The 25,463-nt window shown below is 41.8% G+C and overlaps 1 protein-coding gene across 2 annotated transcripts in view; it reads right to left on the reverse strand.

The window, feature by feature from the left end:
• Positions 1–2,303: 2,303 nt before the first annotated feature.
• LOC111562951 (syntaxin-1B) overlaps positions 2,304–25,463 on the reverse strand; it is a 60,325-nt gene continuing 37,165 nt past the window's right edge. For both annotated transcript variants that reach the window (XM_023261768.3, XM_055005179.1), the window contains 7 exons: positions 22,282–22,356; positions 16,569–16,642; positions 14,174–14,282; positions 12,597–12,670; positions 11,252–11,389; positions 11,066–11,176; positions 2,304–9,811 (listed from right to left, as the gene is read on the reverse strand). In XM_023261768.3, coding sequence (XP_023117536.1) covers positions 9,731–9,811; positions 11,066–11,176; positions 11,252–11,389; positions 12,597–12,670; positions 14,174–14,282; positions 16,569–16,642; positions 22,282–22,356 — 662 coding nt within the window. In that variant the 3' untranslated portion in view covers positions 2,304–9,730. The remainder of the gene's footprint in view (positions 9,812–11,065; positions 11,177–11,251; positions 11,390–12,596; positions 12,671–14,173; positions 14,283–16,568; positions 16,643–22,281; positions 22,357–25,463) is intronic.

The raw sequence follows: 25,463 nt of genomic DNA on the forward strand, positions 1-25,463 counted from the left end.
TCTGTTTAAGAGTTTTTAAGGGAGTTTGTGCAGTTAGCATTATTTTATCCATGACATTTATAAATGATTACAGATAAAAATCTATCAAATCTGACAAAACCTCAATCAGAATCTCCTCAATCATCTGATTCATTTGAGTTCTGGTAAAAACTAACACCGTGGCAGATTTACATCCATCCAGGTGTCACAGTCTAAATACTGAATCTGGTTCATGTTCATTTTCTCCATAACCAACAGTGAGCATCAGTGTTATGGGATGTATCACAGCGTCAACAGCAGTAGTTTACTGTCTGTGACATAGAGTCCTACAAACAATCATTGATACCCTGGATGTGTTTCTGTTTTCTGATAATTCACCAGAAAAAAACTTTAAAAAGTGCATACTGGATAAACTTTCAAGACTCATATCAGCATGTGTGATAGGTGGTTGGTCAGAACAAGTTCTAGACAATGAAAGGAATATTTTAACACAGAAGATACCAGGATCATCAATGGACAGGATAGCGTCGGGATAAGCGTCGGGATAATTTTTCGTTATTGTCATAGTTTACCTTTCAAATTGTAAAATCTGAGATCTTATTTCCATAATGATAATTCCTGCAGCATCATTTCCTGTAGAAAAGCGTCTTCTTGGAGTTTCTGGGTGCTTCCTTGACTATGTCTTTCCAGGGACTCCACAGTTCTCCTGGAGGACTTCCAACGCTCACGTGGGCAATGACATAGAAACCTGGAGGAGGGTGATTGGGAGGAACGGTCTGATCTGAACCCAAGTGGTGTTTTGTTATTAGACTTCTGCGCTAAATTGGCAGTAACAAACTCCATGTTCAACCATGAGGTGGCTCATAAGCGTACCTGGTACCAGAGCACCTTAGGCCAAAGGTGTAGTTGTACTTTGGACTTGGCTGAATGTCTTGGACACTCGGGTGAAGAGAAGAGCAGAGCTGATAACTGATCATCACCTGTTGGTGAGTTTGATCAGATGGACGGCTGCTGGACAGACCTGGTAAACCCAAACATGTAGTGAGGGTGAACTGAGAACATCTGGTGGAGACCCCTGTCCATGAGGACTTCAGTTCCCACCTCCAGAAGAGTTTCTCCTGCATCAGGGCTCAGGTAGGGAACGTGGAATCTGAGTGGACCAAGTTCAAAACCTCCATTGTAGAAGCTGCTGTTAGGAGGTGCCTGTCATGGCGGCAACCTAAAAACCTGCTGATGGACACCAGCATTGAAGGAAACCATCAGACTGAAAATGGAGGCTTTTTGGTCCTGGTTGGCTGGGGGGTCTCATCAAGCAGCTGACTGGTATCAGTCGGCCAAAAGGGCTGTAGCTGTGGAAGAAGCAGACACTCGAGTCTAGGAGGAGTTCAGAGAGGCTGTAGAGAAGCAAATTTGGTTGGCCTCGAGGAAATTCAGGAAAACCATTCAACGTCTTAAGAAGAGGAGGCAGGACTTCGGCCCAGACTGTGGACAGTCGGAGGCAGAACAGCCGACCCAAACTGGGGACATTGTCCGGTGGTGGTAAGAGCACTTTGAGGAACTCCTTTACCCAGTTAACAAGAAATCTGCTGAGGAGGCAGAGCCGGAAGACTCGTCACAATCTTCGTCCATATCCATAGTAGAAGTTGCTGATTTAGTTAAGAAGCACCTCGATGGTAAATCACCAGGTGTGGATGAGATTCTCCCCAACATGCTAAAGGTTCTGGACATCGTCGGACTGTCTTGGCTGACACGCCTCTTCGGTGTTGCATGGTCATTGGGTACTGTACCTGTGGAGTCGCCGACCAGGGTGGCAGTTCTCATTTTTAAAAAGGGGGACCGGATGGTGGACTCCGCCAGGGCTTCCCCTTCTGTCTCATCATGTTTGTGGTGTTCATGGACAAGATCTCAAGATGCAGTTGGGGTGAGGAGGACGTCCGGTTTGGGAACTCAGGATTGCATCTTTGTTTTTGCTGATGACGTGGTTCTTTTGGCTTCACCAACCCCAGCCTTAAGAGTAGGTTGCAGTCAAGCATCCAAGACTGAAGCCACGGTTCCCTACAGGAAACCAGTGGATTGTTTCCTCTGGGCAGGGGGAGGTGCTACCCCAAGTGAAAGAGTTAAAATATCTCTAAATGTCATTGTAGAATTTTTCAGAAATTTTCATTCTAAATGATCTGCAGGCCGGGGGATCAGTCAGTAAAACCAGGTGAGCTGTGGACATCACAATGCAACTTCAGGACTTCATTAGAAACTGGTTTTAAATGAAGAAAGTGAAGACAAATAAAAAGACACAAAGCAAGAAAGGTCGCGTGATGCCACAGAAATACACTGAACAATCCTTTTCTTTATTCATTTTTTGTTATCGTTTCAATATGTCTGTCAGGGTTTGTTTTTTTCAGTTTTTATTTTAAATTAAAATTTTGACACACTTATAAAAGACAGCATCTGCATAGAGTTGTCATCTTAAAGATCCATGAAGGGGGGAGGGGAGGGAGGGGGAGAGCGAGAGAGGAAGGGGGAGGGTGAGGAGGGGGAGGGGGGAGGACGGGGTGGGTGGGGCAAAAGGGGTAAAGAAGGGGGGAGGAGGGGGAATACTGGCACGTCACATGAACTAAACAGAACAGCCAACAGCAGTACGAGAGAGGGGGGAGGAGGGGGAGATGGGGAAGGGTGTTTTTAGAGGGGGGAGGGGCGGGGGAGGGAGGGGGACAGATCGCTTTTACATTACGCTACGCACACATACACACACACAAAAAAAACGGGACACAAGTTGCATTTCCGGTCAAAGTTGCGAGTGAAGAGCGATCGCCGTGTCCTCGTTCGGTTTGGGAATATTTTCTCTCACTTCACGTCTCTCACCCGCCGGTTCCCCCGAGTTTACCTGCCGGGAAACTAAAACCAACAGAAAGATGCAGGACTTCTGCTTTGGCGTGTTCGCGGTGTCTAAAATTTGGCGAGTCGGTGCAGGAGGAGGCCTGCGGCGGTCGAAGCGCCTCTGCATGATAAAGAAAGCCCTTGTTTCTCTGAATATTGCACGCTGTGTTACGATAGGCCTGTGTGAGGCGAGAGGGCGGGGCCTGACGGTAGGCGGCACCTCGAAGCCCTCGAAGGTGTGTTCAGGTAAAACGGAACTCCATTTGGTTCAACCTTCGATGGCTTCGAGCGGCCGCAGATCTCCTCGAGGAACTCGGCGAGGACTGAACGATCGAAAGGAAGACAGTGAGGTTTGTCGGCATGTGATTTTGTTTCTTCCAAAAGAATTTAGGCATTGGGAAACAGGGCCCAGACCTTGCTGCAACAAGAGTAGCTCTAGATTGCAGTTTTCGTGTGACGACCAGTGAGAAGATGCTGACAGAAGTGTGCTTTTACTGAAAAGTTTCACGAAGCAACTTGACTTACACAGCTTGACGTTCTCACAGGCTGTTTGGGATATGGCTACTCGCTGGAAAGGTGCAGGCTAATCTCTGGGGGAGGCAGGCGGGTAAAGAGACCCAGTTTCAGGATGTTGTTTGGCGAGCTCGCTGTGGCCGAGAGGCGAACGGCGAGAGAGAGAGAGACGAGAGGAAACCGCTAACAGGGCTTCCAAAGTGATCAGGGGGTGTGGCCTGGAGAGCCCTGGAGGCGGGGTTAGTTTTCCTAATATGGAGGGAAGCACTTTCATCAGAGGAGCCAGTGGGCGGAGCCTCTGGAGCTGGGCTGATGGGCGGAGGTGAGGTTTGGCTGCGTTTACAGAAACCTGCCAGGATCTTTGAAGAGTTTAAAGCTGCGACGCGCCGTCACACCTGTAAACCCCGCAGGTGAGCGTGAACGCAGCGTCTGAACCGACGGACGCTGGAAGCTACTTTTCTCTTTCCTCTGCTGTCGCCACTCAGCCAATCAGAAACAAGATCAGGTGTGTTTACGGGAGGGCGGCGGGCCGGAGGTGAGGACGGGGGAGAAAAATAAAGGACAGAGATCGAACTACATGTCAACTTTGACGGGAATAGATATCTCAGTAGATTTATACATAGACATGCAAGTCATTTTTTCTCTCTTTGAAGTTATTTACAATAATTACATAACACAAAGAATCCAGTTTCAGTTTGACAAAATTGCGAGCATTCAATATTCAATATTACTACTATTATTTATGATAACATAACTCCTTTTCTTTAAATCATTGCTATTACAGAATCGTCAGAACCTCCCTTTTTTCTGTTAGTTTGATCACTTTGTGTGAAGCCGTTCTCCCTCTTACTGCATTTTATTCTCATTATGGTAATAATAATAATAATAATAATAATAATAATAATAACAATAATAATAATAATAATAATAATAATAATAATAATGATAATAACAAGTGTCTTTCCTAATTGCTATGGCAGGGATAATGTGGGCGTGGTCTGTGTGGCCCCTCCCCTGACTCCTCCCACCCCTCCCACTAGGGAACAGAAACACTGATGCAAACCGAATACTGTCAGAGCAGAAATGGGCGGAGCATCAATGGAATCGCCGCGGTGGCTCCTGCTGACGACAGCGGGCCGCGGCCACAACAAACAAACAAACAAATTCATCACTTCACCCGGAGCGGGGCACCGGACAGGTTTTGGTTTTTGAAAAATGGTTTCAGGAAGACAAAAATCATCGCAGAGCAGAGTTTAAACGTCCGACGGCAGAGGAACGAACTCAGATCCTCGTCAGTTTGCAGAAATAACTGCGCGGTGCGTCGCGTCCACACGGAGACCACGAGTCAGCATGTGAAGCAACGCGCCAGCTAATGGCTAACAGCTAATGCTATCTTTGGAGGCGTGGTATCGTACCCAAACTCCCTCCAGATGATTTTCTCCTGCTTCCGACGCCTCGCTCCGACTCACACAGCCAGAAGAAGCAGTAATGGCTACACACACAGTTATAGAAACGCAGTATGTTGATGTAACTTTATATATATATTTATATATTCTTGCGTATATATGTGTCTTGAAAGGCTGCAGTCGGTTGTCGCAAACAGAAAGATGCTCGCTGCAGGTCCGAGTGAAGCTAGTCAGCAAATGCTGCATTCAGGTGGAAATCGTTTATAGCTCCTGATTTTAATTTTCTATGGTGCTCATGTTGTAACTTCGAAGCAAAAGTAGTGTAAAAAACAAAAAACAAAAAAAACCCCTATTTTTCTTTGATTTATTTGTCAATTTATCCATCTGATATAAACCTTGTAGCCTTTCTTTTAGTCCTCCGGATCACCGCTAACAAGTTTTGAGACCAATAATTCTGGTGTTCAGCCCATCAGAACTTTGTAGGAAAAAGACGGACAACAAAAATAATAAAAGTGCAGCAAAGATATTCGCTTTCCAGAAAGTCTTCACCGGTGGTTTGTCACCACAGTTTGCCAGCAACGTTCAATGTCTACTAAGCTTCTGGTAACACAATCAGCCAGATTATGTTTGCTGTAGACGGAGTAGAGAGGAATAAAGAAGAATATCGCTGCTTCTTTACACCATTCCTTATGTTCACGTGATTAACACCAACAGCTCGGACTGTGGATGGAACTGCGAGAGAAGAGCTAACCAACTAGCGAACCCTGAAACTCTGCGGCGAGCATCGATCCTGCAGCGCCAATACGACTGGTAAACACAGGAAATAATGACACCAAAATAACAGCAGTCTATAAATAAAGAAGAAGAAAGCACCACCGTCGTCTCCGTGTTTGCCTCAGTGAAGGAGAAGCGTACGTATGCTAACTTTTTTTGATTATGCGTCAGATTTTTCACAAACGAACATCTACAGGCGCAGAGGAAAGGAAAGGGGGAGTGGCTTAAGATCAATATCGGACAGGTTTGATTGATGGACATGCAGTGAGGGCTGGTGGTGGGCGGGGCTTGCTGTTTTCTTTATTTCTATATTTATTCTCCGTTTGTGAATCTCTGTGTAAACTCGACTTGCTTTGTGCTCTTTGAAATTAGCGGCGAACGTTTTGAGAACACGAGGGGAAATGCTTTGGTTTGAATCGGGTAAACAGAACAATATGTAAATATGTCTGATCTCTTTTGTCGCAGTTTAAATAAAAGTGAAATCAGAGGAGCGGCTGCAGCCCGCCGACCTGCGATCAGACGCTTCGCACATCTACACAAACTTGTGCTGCTGCAACACACACAAACACACACACATTTGCAATCTCGACTCGCTGCAGAGGGAGGGAGGCATGCTGCACACACACAACGTTAGGCGGAGCTTCGGCCGCCGTCGCTGCCAACAAGCAGAGAAAACAGCGGCGGGAAACCCAGCGGGAGGTTTGGAGGTCAGTGTCGGGGGGTCGGGGCGAAGCGGGATGGAAAACTGATCACCTTCAACAAAACGTTCCAAACTAAACACACAACGTGTTTTAGATAAAAATGCTGAATAAGTTGGAACGAGAAAGCCAGAAGCTAATGTGCTAACCAAACATGAGTGGTAAAGATGGACGCCAGGGTGGGGGGTGGGCTACAAAAAACACCATCATGCAAACTCCACAAAGCTTTTGCATGCCTTTTTTATTATTATTATTATAATTATCACACAGCGGTGTGGGCGGGGTCGACCCTCGTCTTTTCGTACAACAACTACAACACAACAGGAACAGGAACAGGGAAGACACGAGGACGGGGGCGCCGAACGCTCGGACAGACTCACGGAGCCGTTCGTTATAACCGATAATGCCGTTATGGTTCTGTGATGTTTGTCCGCTTTACAGAAAACACGCACGCGCACACACACACACACACACACACAGACACACACACATGGCAAAGCAACATCAGTGTCAACAAGCTGGCTGGTGCTACGACAGCATCCTCACATCGTCTTCACCGCCGCCTGACCGCTGCTAAACTACCGCGACGACTGTGACGCCACCTGGACAACCATCGACCGCCGAGAATGTGGAGTTAAATGTGGTGGGGATGAATGAAGCAACAGGCAAGTCAGTTAAACAAGTCGGAAACATCCAGGAAAAATCTAAAGGAGAATATTTTTAACCCTCTGAACCCCAGAACCTGTTGGCTGGGTTTGACAGAAATATTATCTGTAAAAGAAATACTGCAATTTCAGCAATTATCAGTTGGAAACTGTAAAAAATTGAAGAAAATGGCCAGTCCTTGAACTCCTCCTCTTAGATATGTGGTTCTGTTGGAAAACTAAATTTATCAAAACCACTTTTCTACATGTCTCGTTTGAAAATTCACAAAAAACTAAACTGAAAAAAGTATGTGTATGTATGTGCAGCCTCCATTTGTTTCTAGTGTTGACTTCGTCATTTCCACATCATATCAGTGTTTTTTACAAACAGATCTAAAAGAGAGTTCTTTCTCCTTCGTGATGTTGTTTCCATAGAGCTGCAGGACTTTAGACTGCAAAATGAACCACAGTGAAGAAAAATGAGACATATAAGATAAAAGCGTCCAGAAACTCCTGCTGGAAGTTCAGAGGGTTAACTTGCTGCTGGAAAACACTCAAAAAGACAGAGGCAGCTATGAAACAACAACAGCAGAGAAACTGTTCTAAATCTACTGACGACTAAATTCTCGGAGGGTTTTTGGGGCGTCTGCGAAGCTTTGGTGAACACAGAAGTCAAGTTTTGGTTTTGGGAGATCAAATAATAAAATAAAAACTCCTCTCATCTCCACACTTGAAGCTAAAACTACTCGTATTATCCTCTACACAGCATCACGGACACCTAGAACTAATGGCACTAACTACTCCTGAGAAGACACAAAGCAGCGACCGCCTGCTCAAAGAAGCAACTCGCAATAGTTTTGTTTACTTCTTGTCAGAGCGTAGCCTCCGGGAGCAACAGAAAACTCATGCAGAAATGAAACCAGAGAAAAGGGATGAGCTAGCTAGCTCGCTAACACCTTTTTCTATCAGATGACGCTAATCTTATTGCTCTAGACTGACTGTTATGTGAGTGTAAGGTGGTGTTTGTGGTCATCATGCAGCGAAGGCCTCAACAGAAGCAGATAAGCCTCCGTATCACAGAGCCTGAGCGATAACAAAAACCTAAGTGTCCAGTCGGGGCAAAACACACCAAGTTATCACCTGAACACCCGTTTACAACAAATACAGTCTTGAAATGTAACACTGTTATGTCCCAGTCAGCAGCAATGATGTTCCTCAGTTGTATTTAGAAATGGAAGTGGTTCTGTGCTCTACCTGCTAATGCTAACACAGTCTAGTCTATGTTTTAAAACAACAAATTTAGTGTATTTTACTTCCAAGTTTGTAAAGTTGCCAATGGAAGTGCCTTTTCTGAAACTGTCTTTTATCCATCACGCACACAAAAAAATGTCTCCAACAATGAATGAAAATAATCCCCAAAAAACAGTCTGCAACAAACGGCTTCCACATGAAACACAAGCTAACGTTAAAGCATGCTAAGCTATGCAGTCTATGAGGTGGGACAAAAGAGAGTTTAATGGGAGTTTTCCGGTGCATGAAAAGTTACAAATACGACGTGTTCATGCGTGTTGTGTTATATGAATGTGTGTGTGTCACATGTTCCACCTTCCACAGAGAAAATCCACCACTAAGAAACCTTCACACACACTCAGAGATGGAGGGACGACACGAAACACTGAAGGTCGATCGGTCACAGGATGCGTCGCACCAACACAGCAGCACCACGGCAACAACGAAGCGACAAACGTTCCCCATCGAAAACAAATGAACCGGGTTTTTGTTTGTTAGTAGTGTTCTTGTTTCTTTTACTTTTTGATGTGTTCTCTTCGTTTTTTTGGAATCTACCGGAAGAACAGCTGCGACAGCTTGATCCTCATTGGCTGGCTCAGTTCGGGGAGGCGGGACGAGTGTTTCTTTTGATCTGAGCTGCATAGATTAACTGTCCATCTCCTCCACCTTCCTTCAACCCTCCTGCCCCTCTTCCTTCCCACCGCTCTCCTGTCAGGGTGTTTCATGCTATTTTGCTGCCAGCCAATCAGATCCCTCCCTCCCCGTGCTCTTTGGTTGGATTGGTGTGACAAGAAGGGGAGGCTGTTGTCGTGGGAACCTGTCATGCTGTTTCCTTACATGGCGTGTGGCAGGTCGGGCTGATTCGACAGGCTGACGGAGGTGAATGACAGGAGTGAGCAACCAATGAGGGGTGGCCTAAAGAGGCGGCCGAGCCCGGAAACAAGGGGATGGAGCGGGTTCTACCGGGTTCTACCGGAGCCAGAGGGCGCTTGTCCTGTAGGTCACGATCTACACTCGGGAACGTTGGTTCCCGAACGCAGCTCGTTCTCCAGAATGTTCCAGAAGCTAAGATTCGTCCCACAGAACTCCCACCCTGCCGCCGCCGCCATCACTGTCCTCGGAGACTCCCGGAAGAAAAAAAACAAGAAAAAAGGCAAAACAAACAAACAAACAATGTGGTATTGTAGCTGATGAATTTGTACAGGTAGCTAACCCATGTGTTGCTTCATATGTTCAATACATTTACATCTGTAATAAATATTTGTACCCTCTTTTGTATATGTAGTTACGTCAGCTATAATGTGATGGCGTTTTCATTGTGTTTTTTCTTTGTTTTTTAAACCCCACCCTTGAACCCGAGGTGTTTCCTCTTAACTGTGATTGGGTCGATATCTTCCTAGCTGATTGGTTATCTGTCTTGCATTTGTGTTTCAAGTTTTTTGTGGTTGTCGTCGTCGTCGTTGGTGTTTCTTTTCTCTGCTGGCTGTCGGTTGGACGGTCAGTCGGTTGGTCGGTCGGTGTCTGTCGTCACGGCGGCAGGAGGCGGAGCGTCTTACATGCCGAGCGTGCCGCCGATGGACGACGCCAGGACCACGCCAAGGATGACACAGCAGATGATGATCATGATCTTCTTCTGCAGGGCGACAGGACAAACAAAGGCATTGGTTCGCCAGCAGCAGCCGAGTTTCCATAATCCTGTTTTTATGCACATCTGCAATTTGTGCATAAAAACCTGAGTGGAAACACAGAAAAATTAAACATATCGATTTAAATATCAGAAAATTCTGCAGGATTTACCTTGTTTAGTAGCTACTAGATATAGCTCCTGGTCTGAGTATTTGGGAATTAGAACAACTTCCCTCCTACTTTAGGGGGGCCTGGATCTTTGTTCTCACCGCAAGAACTTTTCTGGTAGAGCTTTTTTCAGGGGAGAAGAAAATCTCTAATACAAGGCAGGTACTTCTTTCAGTCTTTCTGTTTTTACATTAAGATTTCACAGCTTCAAATGTGACATTAGCTATAGTTCTATGAGTTTCACCAACCTGCGTCGAGATCTCCAGCAGTTGTTGAAGATTGTGCAGAAGTGCCATCTGTTGAGTAGGTACTCTGTTACCCACTGAAAACGGCCATAAGAAGGTTCTACGGGGACTGTTCCTGCAGTGTTTATGATGTCCTTAAATGACAATCTTTACTTTTTTGTGAGGTTTTTGGATATTACTTCCTAGAATTAAAGTTATCTGAACTGCCTGCAAGTTCCTGCAGTGGAAGATGGCTTGTAGACTCCCATAACAAACCTCCATTTTTCTGTTTCCTCTGTGCTGGTAGAACTGGACTCACAGAAACTACTGTTTGTTTTGTTTCACTCAAAGTTCAATTCAAAGCTGGATTGTACACCACAGTGGAAAAGCTGAAAGACAGACCTGTAGTGGAGTAGGTACTCTATTCACCCCTGAGAGAGGTTCTACTGTGGGCAGAACATAAATAAAGGTTTGGGCCATCCAAAGAAGTTGAGAAACAGCCCACTTTCTGAAGGTTCAGGAACTTTCAGCTCCGGACTTTAAGGCTTCTCAGAAGGTTATTAGTCCTTGAGGAAAGTTCTTGTGGAAGCAGGCTTTAATTGGAACTTCAGAGAGCTTGAAGACCTCACCCTGACTTGTCGAGGCAGACGGCTGCCCTCCCAGAGCCTAGTTCTGTTGGGGATTTGTTCTTGTTAAAGGGAATTTTTTTCTGTCCACAGTCAGCGTGTTTTAAAGAGAATCTTTGGATTTGTTGGTTTCTCAGCATATTTTTTAAGGTCTTCATCTTACCATGTGACGAGCCTTGCCACAACCAGAGTTATGAACTGGTGCTATTTAAATAAAACTGATGACTCTGGTAAACATGTTACCTTGCGAGCCTGGCTCTGGTATTTGACAGCCTTCTTGGTGTCGGAAACAGCTCGCTCCACGTAGTCAACGGAGTGCTCCACGTTGTACTCAATTCTGTCAATCATCTCTCCCTGAAACAAACAGAGGATTTAACGCTCACACTGTCCAAACCACCTCTGACGTGCTGCATCAGCGTCCGTCCTCACCTGGCTCTCCACCAGCATGGCCATGTCCACGAACATGTCGTGCAGCTCGCGGATGCTGTTTTCCAGCTTGATGATCTCGGTGTGTCGGGTCTCGATCTCGTTCAGGGCCTGCTTGGTCATCTGAGAGTCCATTTTGATCTGCAGCGCACGTCACAACATGATTTTACCTTGACACTTTGAAAATACACCATATACTACAGAATAACTGTCCTGATCCTCATTTTGATTTGGTGATGTCTGGCTGGAGGTGATTAACTGCAACATAAGTCTTTGTCATAGTGCCCTGTTACCGGCTAAACCTACACAATGCTCTCTGCTTAATCTACATACATTTTCTGACATACATGTCCTTCATCTTCTGTCTCCAATAAATTATTAATGGCAATTATTGATTAACCGTTAATCATTAGCATGCCTAAGGTGCTAACTGGAACCAAAACAAAAAGCTTCTTTGCAGTGATGCCACAGAAAAGGTGCCTCAAAGAACCAAAAAAAGAAAAAAAAAAAAAAGATATGTGACAGTTAATGACCTCCGACCAGAGCTAAGTCGTTTGAAACAAACTGGGATCAACCGGGACAGAGTTCTTACATCCCAGCATCAGATGTAACAGTAGATTTTGTGGCCCGTTTTATTTGCCTGTGACTAAAATCTGAAATATCAGCACAGTACAATGTCCAAGGTGCTTGATTTGTATCATAAATTAATCAATTACTGATCAGTAATGCTGCATTTATTAAGAAATTTAAACCAGGGAATGGGGTTTGGTTTGTGCTGATCCTGATTAGTTAAAATTGCCTCATTTCACCCCGATTTGATCTGAAGATCCTTACCGGTAACATAAACAACAAAATGTGTGTCCAATAACTCTACATTTCTTTTAAAAAAAAAACAACACATTTACAAATGAAATGTGTTAAAGTACAAGCTTTAAGATTTCTTGTCTGGGCCTTTTGTGCTGCTTTAAACTGCTGGTCAGTTACACTTACCTGCTCACGGTAACGGAACACCTGCTGTAAACTCAGTTCTCACGGACTCACCTGGCTCTGACATCACAGGTGGGCATGGCTTCAACCAGGTTTGCAGCTCAGTGTTCAGTTACATCAAACATCATCAGCGCCGCCACAAACAGGAGAGCTTTTACTTTGAAGGAGCCGATAACAACATGTGCCTTCAGAATAAGAGCTCCCACGGCTGCTGGTGCTCGCCCTCCTCCTGCCACCCCTTTGGTCCTGTGATAAGGACTGTGTTCACTTGATGTCTCAGCGCACCTTGTGGCCATTCAGCATCCCCAACGTTTCAGGATGCAGAATGGCGCAAGTTAAAGAGCTTAGGTGCGGTGCTTACATCATCGGTGAAGACGGCCAGCTTGCCACTCTCCAACATGTCCTCTAGCTCCTCGTTGGTGGTGGTTCTTCCAGCTGCAAGCAGAACACAGAGAGGAACGTCATTTAGAACCAAAAACACCTCAAATGTTGAGTTTTACACCTGACAGGGAAATTTTTACACGTGTCAAATTTTACACCTGAAATGTCAAACTTTGCACCTGAAGCAGCAAATTTTTACACCCGAGATGTCACGTTTTACACATGAAATGTCAAGTTCTGCACCTGAAGCTGAAAATATTACACTTGATCCGTGAAGTTGCACTTTAAACATGAAGTTTTAAACATAAAGCACAGAGTTTTGTATCTGAAGCACAAAGTTTTGCATCTGAAGCCAGAAATTTTACACCAGAGGCGCCATGTTTTACACTTGAAATGTCAAGTTTTAAACATAAAGCATCAAGTTTTACACTAAAAACATAAAATTTTACACCTTTACCTCTAAGTTTTACACCTGAAGCACCAAGTTTTACACACAAAACATAGTCTTACACCTGATTTATCAGGTTGCATTTCAAATGTGAAGTTTTCAATATGAAACATCAAGTTTTATATCTGAATCATCAAATTTTACACCTGATACGTCATGTTTTTCATTTTTTGAAATGTCAAGTTTTACGCCTGAAGCATTAAATTTTTACACCTGAAGCATCTTATTTTATCGCTGAAGACAGGTTTCATAAATCTGCACTGCACACAACATCAAACTGCAGTTCCGTCCACATACTTTGGGCCATGTGGTGTATTTCCAGCAGTGTTTGAAGGTCAGCTGAGAGAAAAATAGCTGCACTCCCTCTGCAGTGTTTGCTGTGTTTATCTGTCTGCATCAGTGTGTGTTGCTGTGCATTCATATCCACTGTCTGCTGAGTGTGTTTGTGTTGTTCTGTGATGTTTATCTGCACACTGAGTCGACCTCGTTCATTATTTACAACACTGAGGTACCTGAACGCCGGCGGCTGCAGTCAAACATGGGAACGGTTAGACTCTTATGTGTTCAGGAGGAGGATAACATGTGAACAGGCAGCAGTAGTTTAACTACATTTCTCAGGAGTGTTTTCCGTTGCAGGAACATGTGGCTGTTTTGGGGCGTCCTCAACCTTTGTTTGGACCCTGTAGAACATTAGACATTCTAAAGTTCTGCTCTGGGGAAGGTAACGTCTGAATGACCCTGAAAAACTGCTGAACAGCTTCTTCTTCTCTCCAACATCACCACCAACAACATAAAGTTCTCCTGATGATCTAACAGAACAAACCTCCAATGTTCTTTTACCTGATGCTAAAATAAGTGGAGATTGTTAATTTATCTATTACACATAGAACAGATATATAATAATTAGGTCCCACTCCGACCGCTCCTATGAGAAACCAGTGCTTGCAAAAGGTTCCGAGGTACGTATAGAATATGCACAAACTAGCATTGGGGGAATGGATACGCTGTCTCGGCTGCAGTCTGAATGAAAGTGGGATGATGCGAGTTTGCGACAATAGGCGTGAATGGGTCCTGTAAATGCTGCTGCAGCGCTGGTCGTCGGTACTCACTGATCTCCAGCTGTCTCTGGATGCGATCTTTGCAGCGGTCGCGGTACTTGGACTGCGTGGTGTTGTACTCAGTCATCACCTCCACAAACTTGCGTGACAGCGTTGAGTGCTGCAGCAATGCAAGAAGAGAAGAAGAAGAAAGTTTCTTATTGAATAAATCACTTTTCAAAACAGGACTTTTCAAGCAATAGTTTAAATCTGTTGCTAAACTTGTGTTGTTTGTACTTTTCTTTGTAGTTTCTTTAAGCGTGTCTTTAATTAGTTTTATCTGGGCTTTTTTATTCAGCTTCATGGTGTTCATTTATTCACTTAGTGCTTCATCCAGTAGAGATATTTAAATAAGAATTATTCAATCTCAAATCATCAGAGTCCTTCTGCTTGACCATCTATGATTTTCTTGAATCTTTCTGGATAAAGCAGGTTTTTTCTCACACTGAAATCTGAGGCTGTTTGAACAACAACATCCCAGGAACTATTAAAGATAAAAACCTGAAATTTTCTCTGTTATTTTTCATCATGTCATTGATTCAGAAACTATAATATTGGACAAGTTGATCAGTAATATCTGATTATGCATGAAACATGAAAAAAATTGAACTGAATTGAATTGAAACTTCTACCTTTGAGCTCATTAACCAGAAGTCAACTGGTGATATTTTCTGAACCACATGCATGCCACAATAATACAAAACTAAACACATATTTTGCACATATAATTGTTCTAAAAATGTAAAGATCTGAGATGGAATCACCAAAATGAGCAACAGCTGTAATTACTAATTGAGACTGATGGAACTTTCCAGTAATTTAGCTCCATGTGTTCACTATGAAACATTTGCACCTTTATTTCTAATACGTGTGGACATGAGGGGAGTTATTTAACCTGTGTGTCTGTGGTTGTGTAAGCGGCTGCTGTAGTTCTGCTCTGATCCACCAGGAGGCAGCAGACTGGTGGAGAGCAGGGGGGAGGCAGCAGCCAATGACAGAGCAGAATACTGCAGGGTCACATCACAGAGATGAGACAGGCTGCGGAGGCGAGAGGACACGAATGGCAGCGAGTCACATGTTTCCTGCTCGACATGAAGTGACCACATGCTGAAGCTCTGCACATGCTCAGTAAGACGCTGAAGCTCTGCACACGCTCAGTAAGACGCTGAAGCTCTGCACACGCTCAGTAAGACGCTGAAGCTCTGCACACGCTCAGTGGAACAAAAATCTCAAATCCTGCAAGAATGACAAATCTTCCATCTACCAATCCAGTGGGGCTCAGATCAGAGGCCCAAAGTGTGACGGATCCCCGAAGCAGAGCCTTCATATGAGGACGCTGTTCATGGTTCATGTTGAAACATCAAACGGCCACAAACAGACCACAGACCGACTGCAGACACACATAAAGAAGCCACTACAAGAAGCACAATCATCACAGAGGCTCAAAATAACTCCGGACAACAACATAAACCAACAAAAATGCAAAAGGAGACACAAAATGAACACAAATTTAAACTACCTGCAAAATGAGCACAATCTGCTTTTAACTGACTGCAAAGACGCACAAAAGCTCCACAACAAGATCCAAAACAACACAAAAGAGATGCAAGATGAGCAAAGACTGCAGAATGACAGCAGAGACACCGAACAGCCACGATGAGATCCAAAAAGAACACAAAACAACACAAAAAACAAAGATGCAAACAGATGAAATGCAAACTGATTAAAACTAACTAAAGATCCACAACGAGATGAAAAATGTAAACAAGGAGACTTAAAATGGCTCAAAGCAACAACAGAGAAACAAAAGTGACTCAAAATTAGCAAAAAAGAAGTAAACCTGTAAAGCGACGAAAGGGCCACTGTGAGCAAAATGAAAATAAAACTACACAAAATGACGAGACAGACTCATAAAGACGGCAAAGAGACGAAACCAGTGAAAAATAGACGGAAAGTAAAGACAAAGAGATCAGAAATGACTGTAAAGATGTAAAGATGTGTTTCTCTGAGATGCAAAATAAGAACAAAAACAACAAAATGACCAAACAGACCACAAAGAGTCTGAACCAATGAAAAGAGATTTATCATGATCACAAACGAATTCAAACTGTCTGCAAAGACACAAGAGTCACTACGAGCAGCAGAATGTCCACAGATGACTCTAAACTAAGAGACAGAAACACAAACCAACAGAAAGACGTTCACAATGAAGAAAAACTACACGAAATGACCAGACAGCGATCAGCAGATTCAACACAAACTGGTTTAAAAAAACACAGAAACGTGAATCGTTGGTCATCGAGTTTTGTCTCATAACTGCATCTGAACAGAAAAACGTGAAAACCAACAACAGAATCCAGCAGGCTTGTTGTGTTTGATGCTGGAGGAGGAAGCAGGTGAATCTCACCTGTGTCTTGCGGATCCTGAGGTCCGCTGATGATCTGTTGAGACCCTCCTCCTGCTCGATGCTCTGCTCGATTGCTGCACAAACACACAAACACCAGCCACAGTGAGTTCAAACTCAACAAATGACTTCCATCTCTCTGAGTCTCATCATGATAAACAGTCCATAAACGTTCTGCACTTGTATCAGTCTTGATTCTCACTGAACCTCCTGCAGAACCTGAACCAAAAAACACTCAGCAACAATCAACCAGTTCAGGTTTTAAACTATTCATTCATATATCATTTTAGACTAAATTCAAGTCATAGTGGATGAGTTTTGAGTCGGTTTGGAAAGTTGACTGAGAACTTGCTTTAAATATTTTGGACAACACATTTTTATAATTTTAAACAAACTTCTGCCAAATTTCAACTAATTTTAAACAAATGTAGTTATGAGAAAGTTTTAATGAATTTTGATCAAATTGTGAGCAATTTTTGTAACTTTTTTTCATTTTGGAAGTTTGGAGTTTTTCTTTGGACAAGTGTGAAGTCATTAGATGTTTTTTGTGAAGATTCTGAGTCATTTAGGACACATTTCAAGTAAATTGGCACAAATTTCAAACCATATTGGGTAAATTTTTGTCATTTTGGAAAAGTTTTTGCCCAAGTTGCCCAGTTTTTGGCAAGTCTTTGTCATTTGTCAAATGGTGAGTCATCTAGAACACATTTCAAGACATTTTGGGCCATATTTTGTCAATCTGGACAAATATTATGTCATTTTTGACATACTGTGAATCACATTGGGCAAATTTCTATTATGTAGATAATCATTTAGAACACATTTAAAGTAATTTTGGATAATTTTCTGTCATTTTGGTCAATGTTGAAGTAATTCTGATCTAATTTTGAGTAATTATGGGAACAATGTAATGAATTATTGAGACAAAATTGACATTAATTTGAATAAAATGTAAGAAACTAGAGAAGACTCCAGAGGTTTCCACCTGCAGCCTCCCACCTGTCTCCGAGGACAGATGGAGGTAAAAACCTTCCTCCTCCTCCTCATCAGCTCATCACTCATCATTCAGCCGGTGGGGGGACAGTTTAATAATGTGTGGATATTCTGGTCTGTGGACGCCTACAGAGCTGAGATCACTGCAGCTCTGCAACAAAACAGTCAGCAGGAAGCTCAGACCTTCACTTAACACCCGATAACTCCTCATGGAAATATCTCAGCACCTGGTTAATAAATACAACGGAAGGAGACTCTGACAACGTGGAGACAGAAATCACTGAATTCATTAATATGAATGGAAGGTTTGGACACTGAGCATCTGCCTTGGAGGGAAAAATGAATCAAAAATAATTTTATTATTTAATTCAACATTTCTTAACACTTTAACCCTTCTTGTTGCTTTGACAATAAAGTCTATTTTGGTGGTGATAAAAAAATATTTAAATCAACGTCCACATGATGCACCATAAAACCAGAGGATACTTTTCATTAAAGCTATACAGCACATCTTATAAACGTTATATTTCACATATTTTTTGTTCATAAGTTGTTAAGAATTCTGAAATGTGTTTATATATTGCAGAATGTAGCTTAGGTTGATGGGTAACTTCTTCATATGGACATGAACTGTAAATGCAGTAGAGGCCTCCACACACCAGGGGGCGCTCCAGAAAACATATGTACTTTATAAATTACATTAATATTATTTATGCTTTCATGTGTGAACAGGTGCTTTTATGCTTCCGTTATTTGTGTTGGGCACAATCAGTGATTCATTATCTGCTGACTATTTTAACTAATTGATAATTTGGCTTGTCAAAGTGTATAAAAAAGTGAGAAACGCTGATGCAGTGACCCCGAATCCACAGTTACACCTCCACCTCCAGAACCACCTGGAACCATGAGATGTTTATTCAAATAGATGCCAGTTAGTTTTCTGTCAATCAACTTAATGATTAAAAGTCCTCAAATATAAATATTTATGCAAATGTGATTTCTAGAAAAAAAATATAAAGTCCAGTAAAATAGTTTCACTGAGAATTTTTGGTATTTAGTTTATTATCATCTGTTGTTTTAACCAGTAGATCATTGTTTTAAATTGGTGTGTGGATGATGGCGTTTGTTCCCAGTGAACACGCTGCTCATTGATCCAAACTAAACTCATATAAAACAAGTGCAGCTCCCAGAATTGTTAAAATTTTGAAAGCAACAAATACATGAAATCTGAATTTTATTAGAGCTGTGGTTGTTTTGTAAATTAGTTTTTTCCAGCATGTCTACATTGAACATCATTAATCAGAATATAGACCTGAATATTGAATTGAAAGAGTTTTATTGTTCAGATTTTATTGGATTCGTGAAAAAACAAAGAGCAAATTATAGTTTTTCAAGAAAAATATGTGTCTGCATTGTACATTTATTTAATGTAGACAAACGAACTAAACAGTTTATGCTTGTAAACTGTGTAGTTTCTGTTCTATGAAGCTCTTAAGATTACCATGAAGTAGGTGAGTGAGAATCTTTATAGACACTGTTTGTCTTGCAGTCGTGCTATGTAGCTCTCTCGACGACCGCTAGTAGCACAGACACAATATGAACATGCTGATTAAATAGACCTGATTAGATCGTCTTCATGCTTTTTAAAACATGCAAAGATACAGTAAAAGGGAGGCACATACAGAAACCCTCAAGGGTTTTAGGATCCCTATCTGCTTGTTTCGCTTTAATTCTGGTGGGCCGCTCCGTTTAAAGTGTGAATACTGTGTAATGAGCTCAGTTGCCTGCAGGGGGCGGCGATCAGACCACAGCCCTTCAGTTTAGCTGTAGGTGAAGTCCTATGAGGTCAGACAGACTCAGATCTGAGTGTTACAGACAAACTGAATATCACAGCTGATAATTAACTCATCAGCTGAGACTCTGTGTGTGTGTGTGTGTGTGTGTGTGTGTTGTGTCAGGGGGAGGCGCCATGGTAACCGGCTGCAGGTCTGTCCTGGTGTCATGTGACTGTGATGTCGGTGTGTCTCCAGGGTTTGATGAGACGAACTGAAATGCTTACATAATGTTTTCCACTGAGTGTGTGTTCTTGTTTTACTGGCGTTGAGGGGACCCAAACCAGTTTGGTGCCAAAGCGGCAACCGAGTCATGTCCCCATAAAGAAGGTCGCTAAGTCTGGGGGTGAAGGCCTGGTCCGGGGTGAGGATAGGGTTAAGGTAACGTTCCAGAAAATGAGTGAAAGTCAATGTCGTGTCCTCTGAAGTGCAGGAGACATGAGGGCGAGTGTTTGCTGGCTCGTGGCCCAGCTGCTCGCTGCTGGATCCGCCATGACTCAGCAATATCACACGGCACTGATGGTGTGTGTGCGACAGTGAGATGAAAACTGGGTGAGTAAGCAACAGATTGCGAGTCCTCGTGTCTGTTTGAAGACGTCTTTAGCATCTTTAGCATGTTTATTTGTTCTTACGTAAAACTCTGTCCTGACCACAGCTGAGCTCCAGAAATATAATGTAAAGATGGAATGTATGCATGAAGGTATTGCCCTCCTGGTCGTACTGTTTGCTTTGTTCTGTATTTTTGGAATTGGTGTAAATACCAGATTCAGATTCAGATTCAGATTCACTTTATTGTCATTGCAACAAGTGCAACGCAAGGTAAGATGCAGGCCATACAGTGCAAAATACAAAATATATATAAAACCTTTGTAATGATAAAAACAAAAACACGAAATGACAATAGCAGGTTTAGTCATTTTTGACAGGGTTTTGAGTCTCACAGGACAAGCAGAGAATCCATTTAGATCTTATCAGTTTCCACAAAGATCATGAGAATAAATTCACCACTAAAGGTTCACATCAGAGAACACTTATGTATGTCAAACATGTCCCACTAGAATAATCCAACTATCCCAATAGAGCTACGAATTTGGTTTGATTCACAGTTAAATTACACCTACAGTGGAGCCTGAAAATTAAAAATATGTTCTATATGGAGAATCTTTTTGAAACAGCAGCACTCGGTTTTATTTATTATTCTATCTACCAATATATTATTCTTTGTGATGCAACCCGTCAAGCCTGCTCCATCAGTTATTAAAGGTCAATAAATATTACTTTAATTATTGTGACCAAGAATTCTATATTAAAGCATTCTACATGTTTAGTTTTGTAATATTGTGACATGCAGCTACATGTGGTTCAGATAATATCACGAGTTGACATTTCATCTTTAATAGTTCTTCAGCTATTGTTGTTCAAACAGCCTGAAATTTGAATGTGAGAAAAAACCTCCTGAAAGTGAGATGACGGAGAGTTTAAAAAAATGACAATCTCAGGAAATAATTCATATAACAATGTAAAATTTCACAGTTATCTTTGGAAATGTTTATATTTTATACAAAACAGATCTGGCAAATCAGAGACAGTTGAAAAGAAACTGTTGTAAAAGTTTTATAACTTGAGATGGAACGATTCTGTTTGATGTTTTACTGTCACTGATGAGAACATTGTTTAAACGTTTTAGCTGTTGGGGGCGGAGCCTAAACCAGAGGACGACCAATCCGCAGTCAGGGATGCTGTGTGTGTGTGTGTGTGTGGATATGTGTATGTATAACAGTGGTCATTGCCTCGTGGTGATTCCAGTTTTAGTTTCATCTCCACCATTAGAATGAACATACAGTCTGTGTGTCTCTTTTTACACACATCAACATGTTACGTGTGTGTGTGTGTGTGTGTGTGTGTGTGTGTGTGTGTGTGTGTTACGTGTGTGTGTGTGTGTGTGTGTGTGCTACAGTGTGTGTGTTACAGTGTGTGTGTGTGATCCATCCTAAGGCTCTTCACATTAAAGCAGTAATGTCCTTGAACCCAGATCATGAACCGACTCAGTGTGTTTCTGGTAGCTTGAAGCTCATTGGCCAGATTCGTTCTGTATCTGTGTGTGTTTCTGTGTATTTCTCTGTGTGTATTTCAATGTATGTGTTTCTATGGTGTGTATTTCTATGTATGTGTATCTATCCGTGTGTGTGGTCCTACACATGTGTTTCTATGTCTGCATATTTCCATGTATGTGTTTCTATGTGTGTGCTTGTGTGTGTGTGTTTTTATATGTGTGTGTTTCTATGTGTATATTTCTACATGTGTGTGTTTCTATGTGTGTGTTTTTATGTGTGTGTTTCTATGTGTGTATTTTTCTGTTTCCATGTGTGTGTTTCTGTGTGTGTGTGTTTCTGTGTGTGTTTCTATGTGTGTGTTTCTATGTGTGTGTTTGTGTCCCAGTGATTACAGTTTGATAAATCGCTGCTCCTGTTTGTGAATATTTCCTGCTACTGAAGGTCGAGCTGCTCTCTCATCCAGTGAAACGCCGTAAACCTTCTAATAAAGCTGCACAATAAAATAAAACCGTCAGCGTCTAAAAGGAAGCAGCTCATTCCCTCGACACACCTGTCCTGCTGCTGCATCTTCACTCTGTTCTCACATTAAAGCTCCAGAAACCGTCACAATAAGAATAAAGACGTGAATTTTAAGGAAACTTCCAGGTCCGAAAATATTCACAGCATGAAGGTGAAGGTTAGAAAGTTGATTCCGAGGTCAGATTTGGTTGTTTGCTGCTGCTCTTCGATAGTGTCTGTGCTAAAATGTTCAGTACTTTGGTCGACTGGTTTGTAATTTGCTGTCTGAATGAAGCAGATTCTTAATAAAGCTGCAGCCTCTATCATCCCTTAACGTACCTTTTAATTTTGAGCGGACTTTATTGGCTGTCTTCTTGATGTCAGCTGTGAGATCCTCCAACTCCTGTTTGGTCTCTGCAAACAGAAACACATCAATAATTATATTAATAATCAGATTTCTCTTTTAAAATATCATTTCAAACTAGCTGTGTGTTTCAGAAAACGACATTCTGGTGAAGAAAAGTGAGTTTATTCATAAAATATAACATCTGACTTCATTTTGTGCAGTAAAAGTACTAATACCACAGAAAAATATAGTTAAAGAAAATAAGAAAAGTAGAAAAATGTTTCCTGCTGCTCATAAACAACATTTTGTGATTCTTCTACATCAGGCTGCACATTATTGCCAGTTTCAATTTATCTAATAAATGGTAAAATTAATGAAAAAAAAATCATAAAATAGTGAAAATAGTCCCTCAGAGTGAAACCCGCTCAGTGTTCGTTTATCAAAACCTCATTAAAAGCAAAAAATGTTCACATTTAAGAAGCTGGAATCCTAAAACTATTCAACATGAATTATGAGTTAATAATTGTTTTATTTGTTATTTTATATCTGCAGAGACAACGCATCAAAACATAATTTACCAGCCATAAAAGTGAGAAATATTACAGTGAAACTTGCTAAATTCTAAATTATTAGGTATTAACTCCTTTATTTTTCTCACATAACTGCAGAGACAAAAAAATATATATCAACTTATCTACACCTAAACAGCAATAAATGCTAATTAATACAATAAAAATAACAATTTCATCATCAAGTATTATATAGTTTAATCAGCTTTAAACTACTAAACTGTATATCAGGCTGCAATATATGATTATTTTCAATATAACTTGTAATTATTTAGTTAAATAAACAGAAAATAGCGAAAAACTGTCTAGAAAAAGCAGCAAATTGTCACATTTATGAAATTAAATGTTATTAGTTATGAACTTTTTTATTTTTCTTGCACCTTAAAAATAACAAATGCTAATTAACATATTATTAAAACTAATAATTCAATAATGGAATACAAAATAATCCAGCAGTCACAGGATCATTTTAGAGTTTGGTTTTAAATGCCAGTAAACGAAACATTATTTGTGCAGGAAATGAACTAAATAATTAACTTAAACAGATCAACATGATGCTGGAAGAGGAGGAAGAAGAGGAGGAAGATAAGGAGGAGGAGGAGGAGGTGCAGCAGCAGCAGTAGCATCGCATCATGTCAGCCATGTTGGGGAGGACCGACTGCAGCAGTCAGATTTACGAGCGCTGCAGAGCAGTTCAGCCTGTGACTCACCCTGATCTCCATCTGACCGCCTGCCTTCACTCCTGCAGCTCAGCTAGCTCATGATGCTAAAGCTAATAACATCTCTATGGAGACTCCTGCATCTCAGTTAGCACATGATACTAAAGCTAACTGATATCTCAGTAAAAACTCATGCAGCTCAGTTAGCATGTGATGCTAAATCTAAGTCAGGATCTCTGTGGAGACACTCTGAAACTCCGGCACTTGAGATAGCATGTGATCCTAAAGCTAAGTGATATCTTAGCCAAGAGTCCTGCAGCTCAGTTAGCGCATGATGCTAAAGCTAACTGACATCTCTATGCAGACTCCTGCAGCTCAGTTAGCACATGATGCTAAAGCTAAATAATATCTCTTTGGAGATGCTCTAAAATTGTTTTAACTCAATTAGCACATAATGCTAAAACTAAGTGATATCTCAGTAAAGATTCCTGCAGCTCAGTTAGCATGTATTGCTAAAGCTAAATGATATCTCTATGGATACACTCTGAAACTCCTACAGCTCAGTTAGCTCGCGATGCTAAAACTAAGTGATATGTCAATCGAGAGTCCTGCAGATCAGTTAGCATGTGATGCTAAAGCTAAGTGATATCTCTATGGATGCACTCTGAAACTCCTACAGCTCAGTTAGCTCATGATGCTAAAGCTAAACGATATCTCTATGGATACACTGTGAAACTCCTAAAACTCAGTTAGCATGTGATGCTAAAGCTAAGTGATATCTCTATGGATACGCTCGGAAACTCCTACAACTCAGTTAGCATGTCATGCTAAAGCTAAGTGATATCTCTATAGATACGTTCTGAAACTCCTACAACGCAATTAGCATGTGATGCTAAAGCTAAGTGATATCTCAGTGGAGATGCTCTAAAACTCCTTTAACTCATGTGATGCTAAAGCTAAATCAGGATCTCCGTTAAACTCTGAAACTCCTTTAGCTCAGTTAGCATGTGATGCTAAAGCTAAATCAGGATCTCTGTGAAGAAACGCTGAAACTCATTTAGCTCAGTTAGCATGAGATGCTAAAGCTCAGTAAGACGGTTCAAGGTGTTGAAATAATCGACTGTTCTGATTGGTTTCTGTTAACAAATTAACTTAGTTAATGAGGCTGAAAAGTAACACACACACACAGTCAGTTTGTGTTTGTGTGTTCTATTGTGTATTGATCAGAAGGTGAAACATGTTGGTCACTTTCACATCATCAACAGCAGCTTCTGATCAAACACATCAATGAACCTATAAACCATTAAGTGACACCTGATTATTGACATTCTGGACAAATTCTGAGTAATTTATTTCTTCATTAGTCATGTTAGCGAACCACAGAAGAAGAATCAAATATCTAAATAATTTCTGCAGTGAAGATTAAATCTGAACATTATGAGTCTGTGTTCTAGTGAAACCTCGTATCTCCGGCTGCAGACAGGAAGTGACATCGAGGGCGTTGGTTTTGTGATGCCGGTCAGACCTTTATGAATGGCAGAACTACATCTGTACTCGTCTGCTCTCACTACAACTCCCATCATGCATTATTCAGGCAGAAACACTGAAATGCATTTTGCATGACGGCGCTTGCAGCTGAGAGCGAGCTGACCCAGAACCGAGCAGAGAAGAAGAAACGAGGCGACATGTTTTCACCGGGAGGAAGAAGAAGAGTCCCAACGTCCAATCACATCAGCGGCACGTTTGTCCGTCCGCCGCTCTGACATCATCGTCTGACATCACATGACTGTTTGAGGCTGAGTCTCACCTGATGATGAATCTGAAGCTTTTTCTCTCTTCTTAAACATTAAACGCTATATGAAAAGATTTGATTTTATGGATGAAACAAATAAACTGTAAAAAATGTTAATGTTCTGGAACCGAAAAAATAAATCTGCAATAGAAAAT

The sequence above is a fragment of the Amphiprion ocellaris genome, chromosome 19 (assembly GCF_022539595.1).
Source record: "Amphiprion ocellaris isolate individual 3 ecotype Okinawa chromosome 19, ASM2253959v1, whole genome shotgun sequence".
NCBI classification, from domain to species: domain Eukaryota; kingdom Metazoa; phylum Chordata; class Actinopteri; family Pomacentridae; genus Amphiprion; species Amphiprion ocellaris.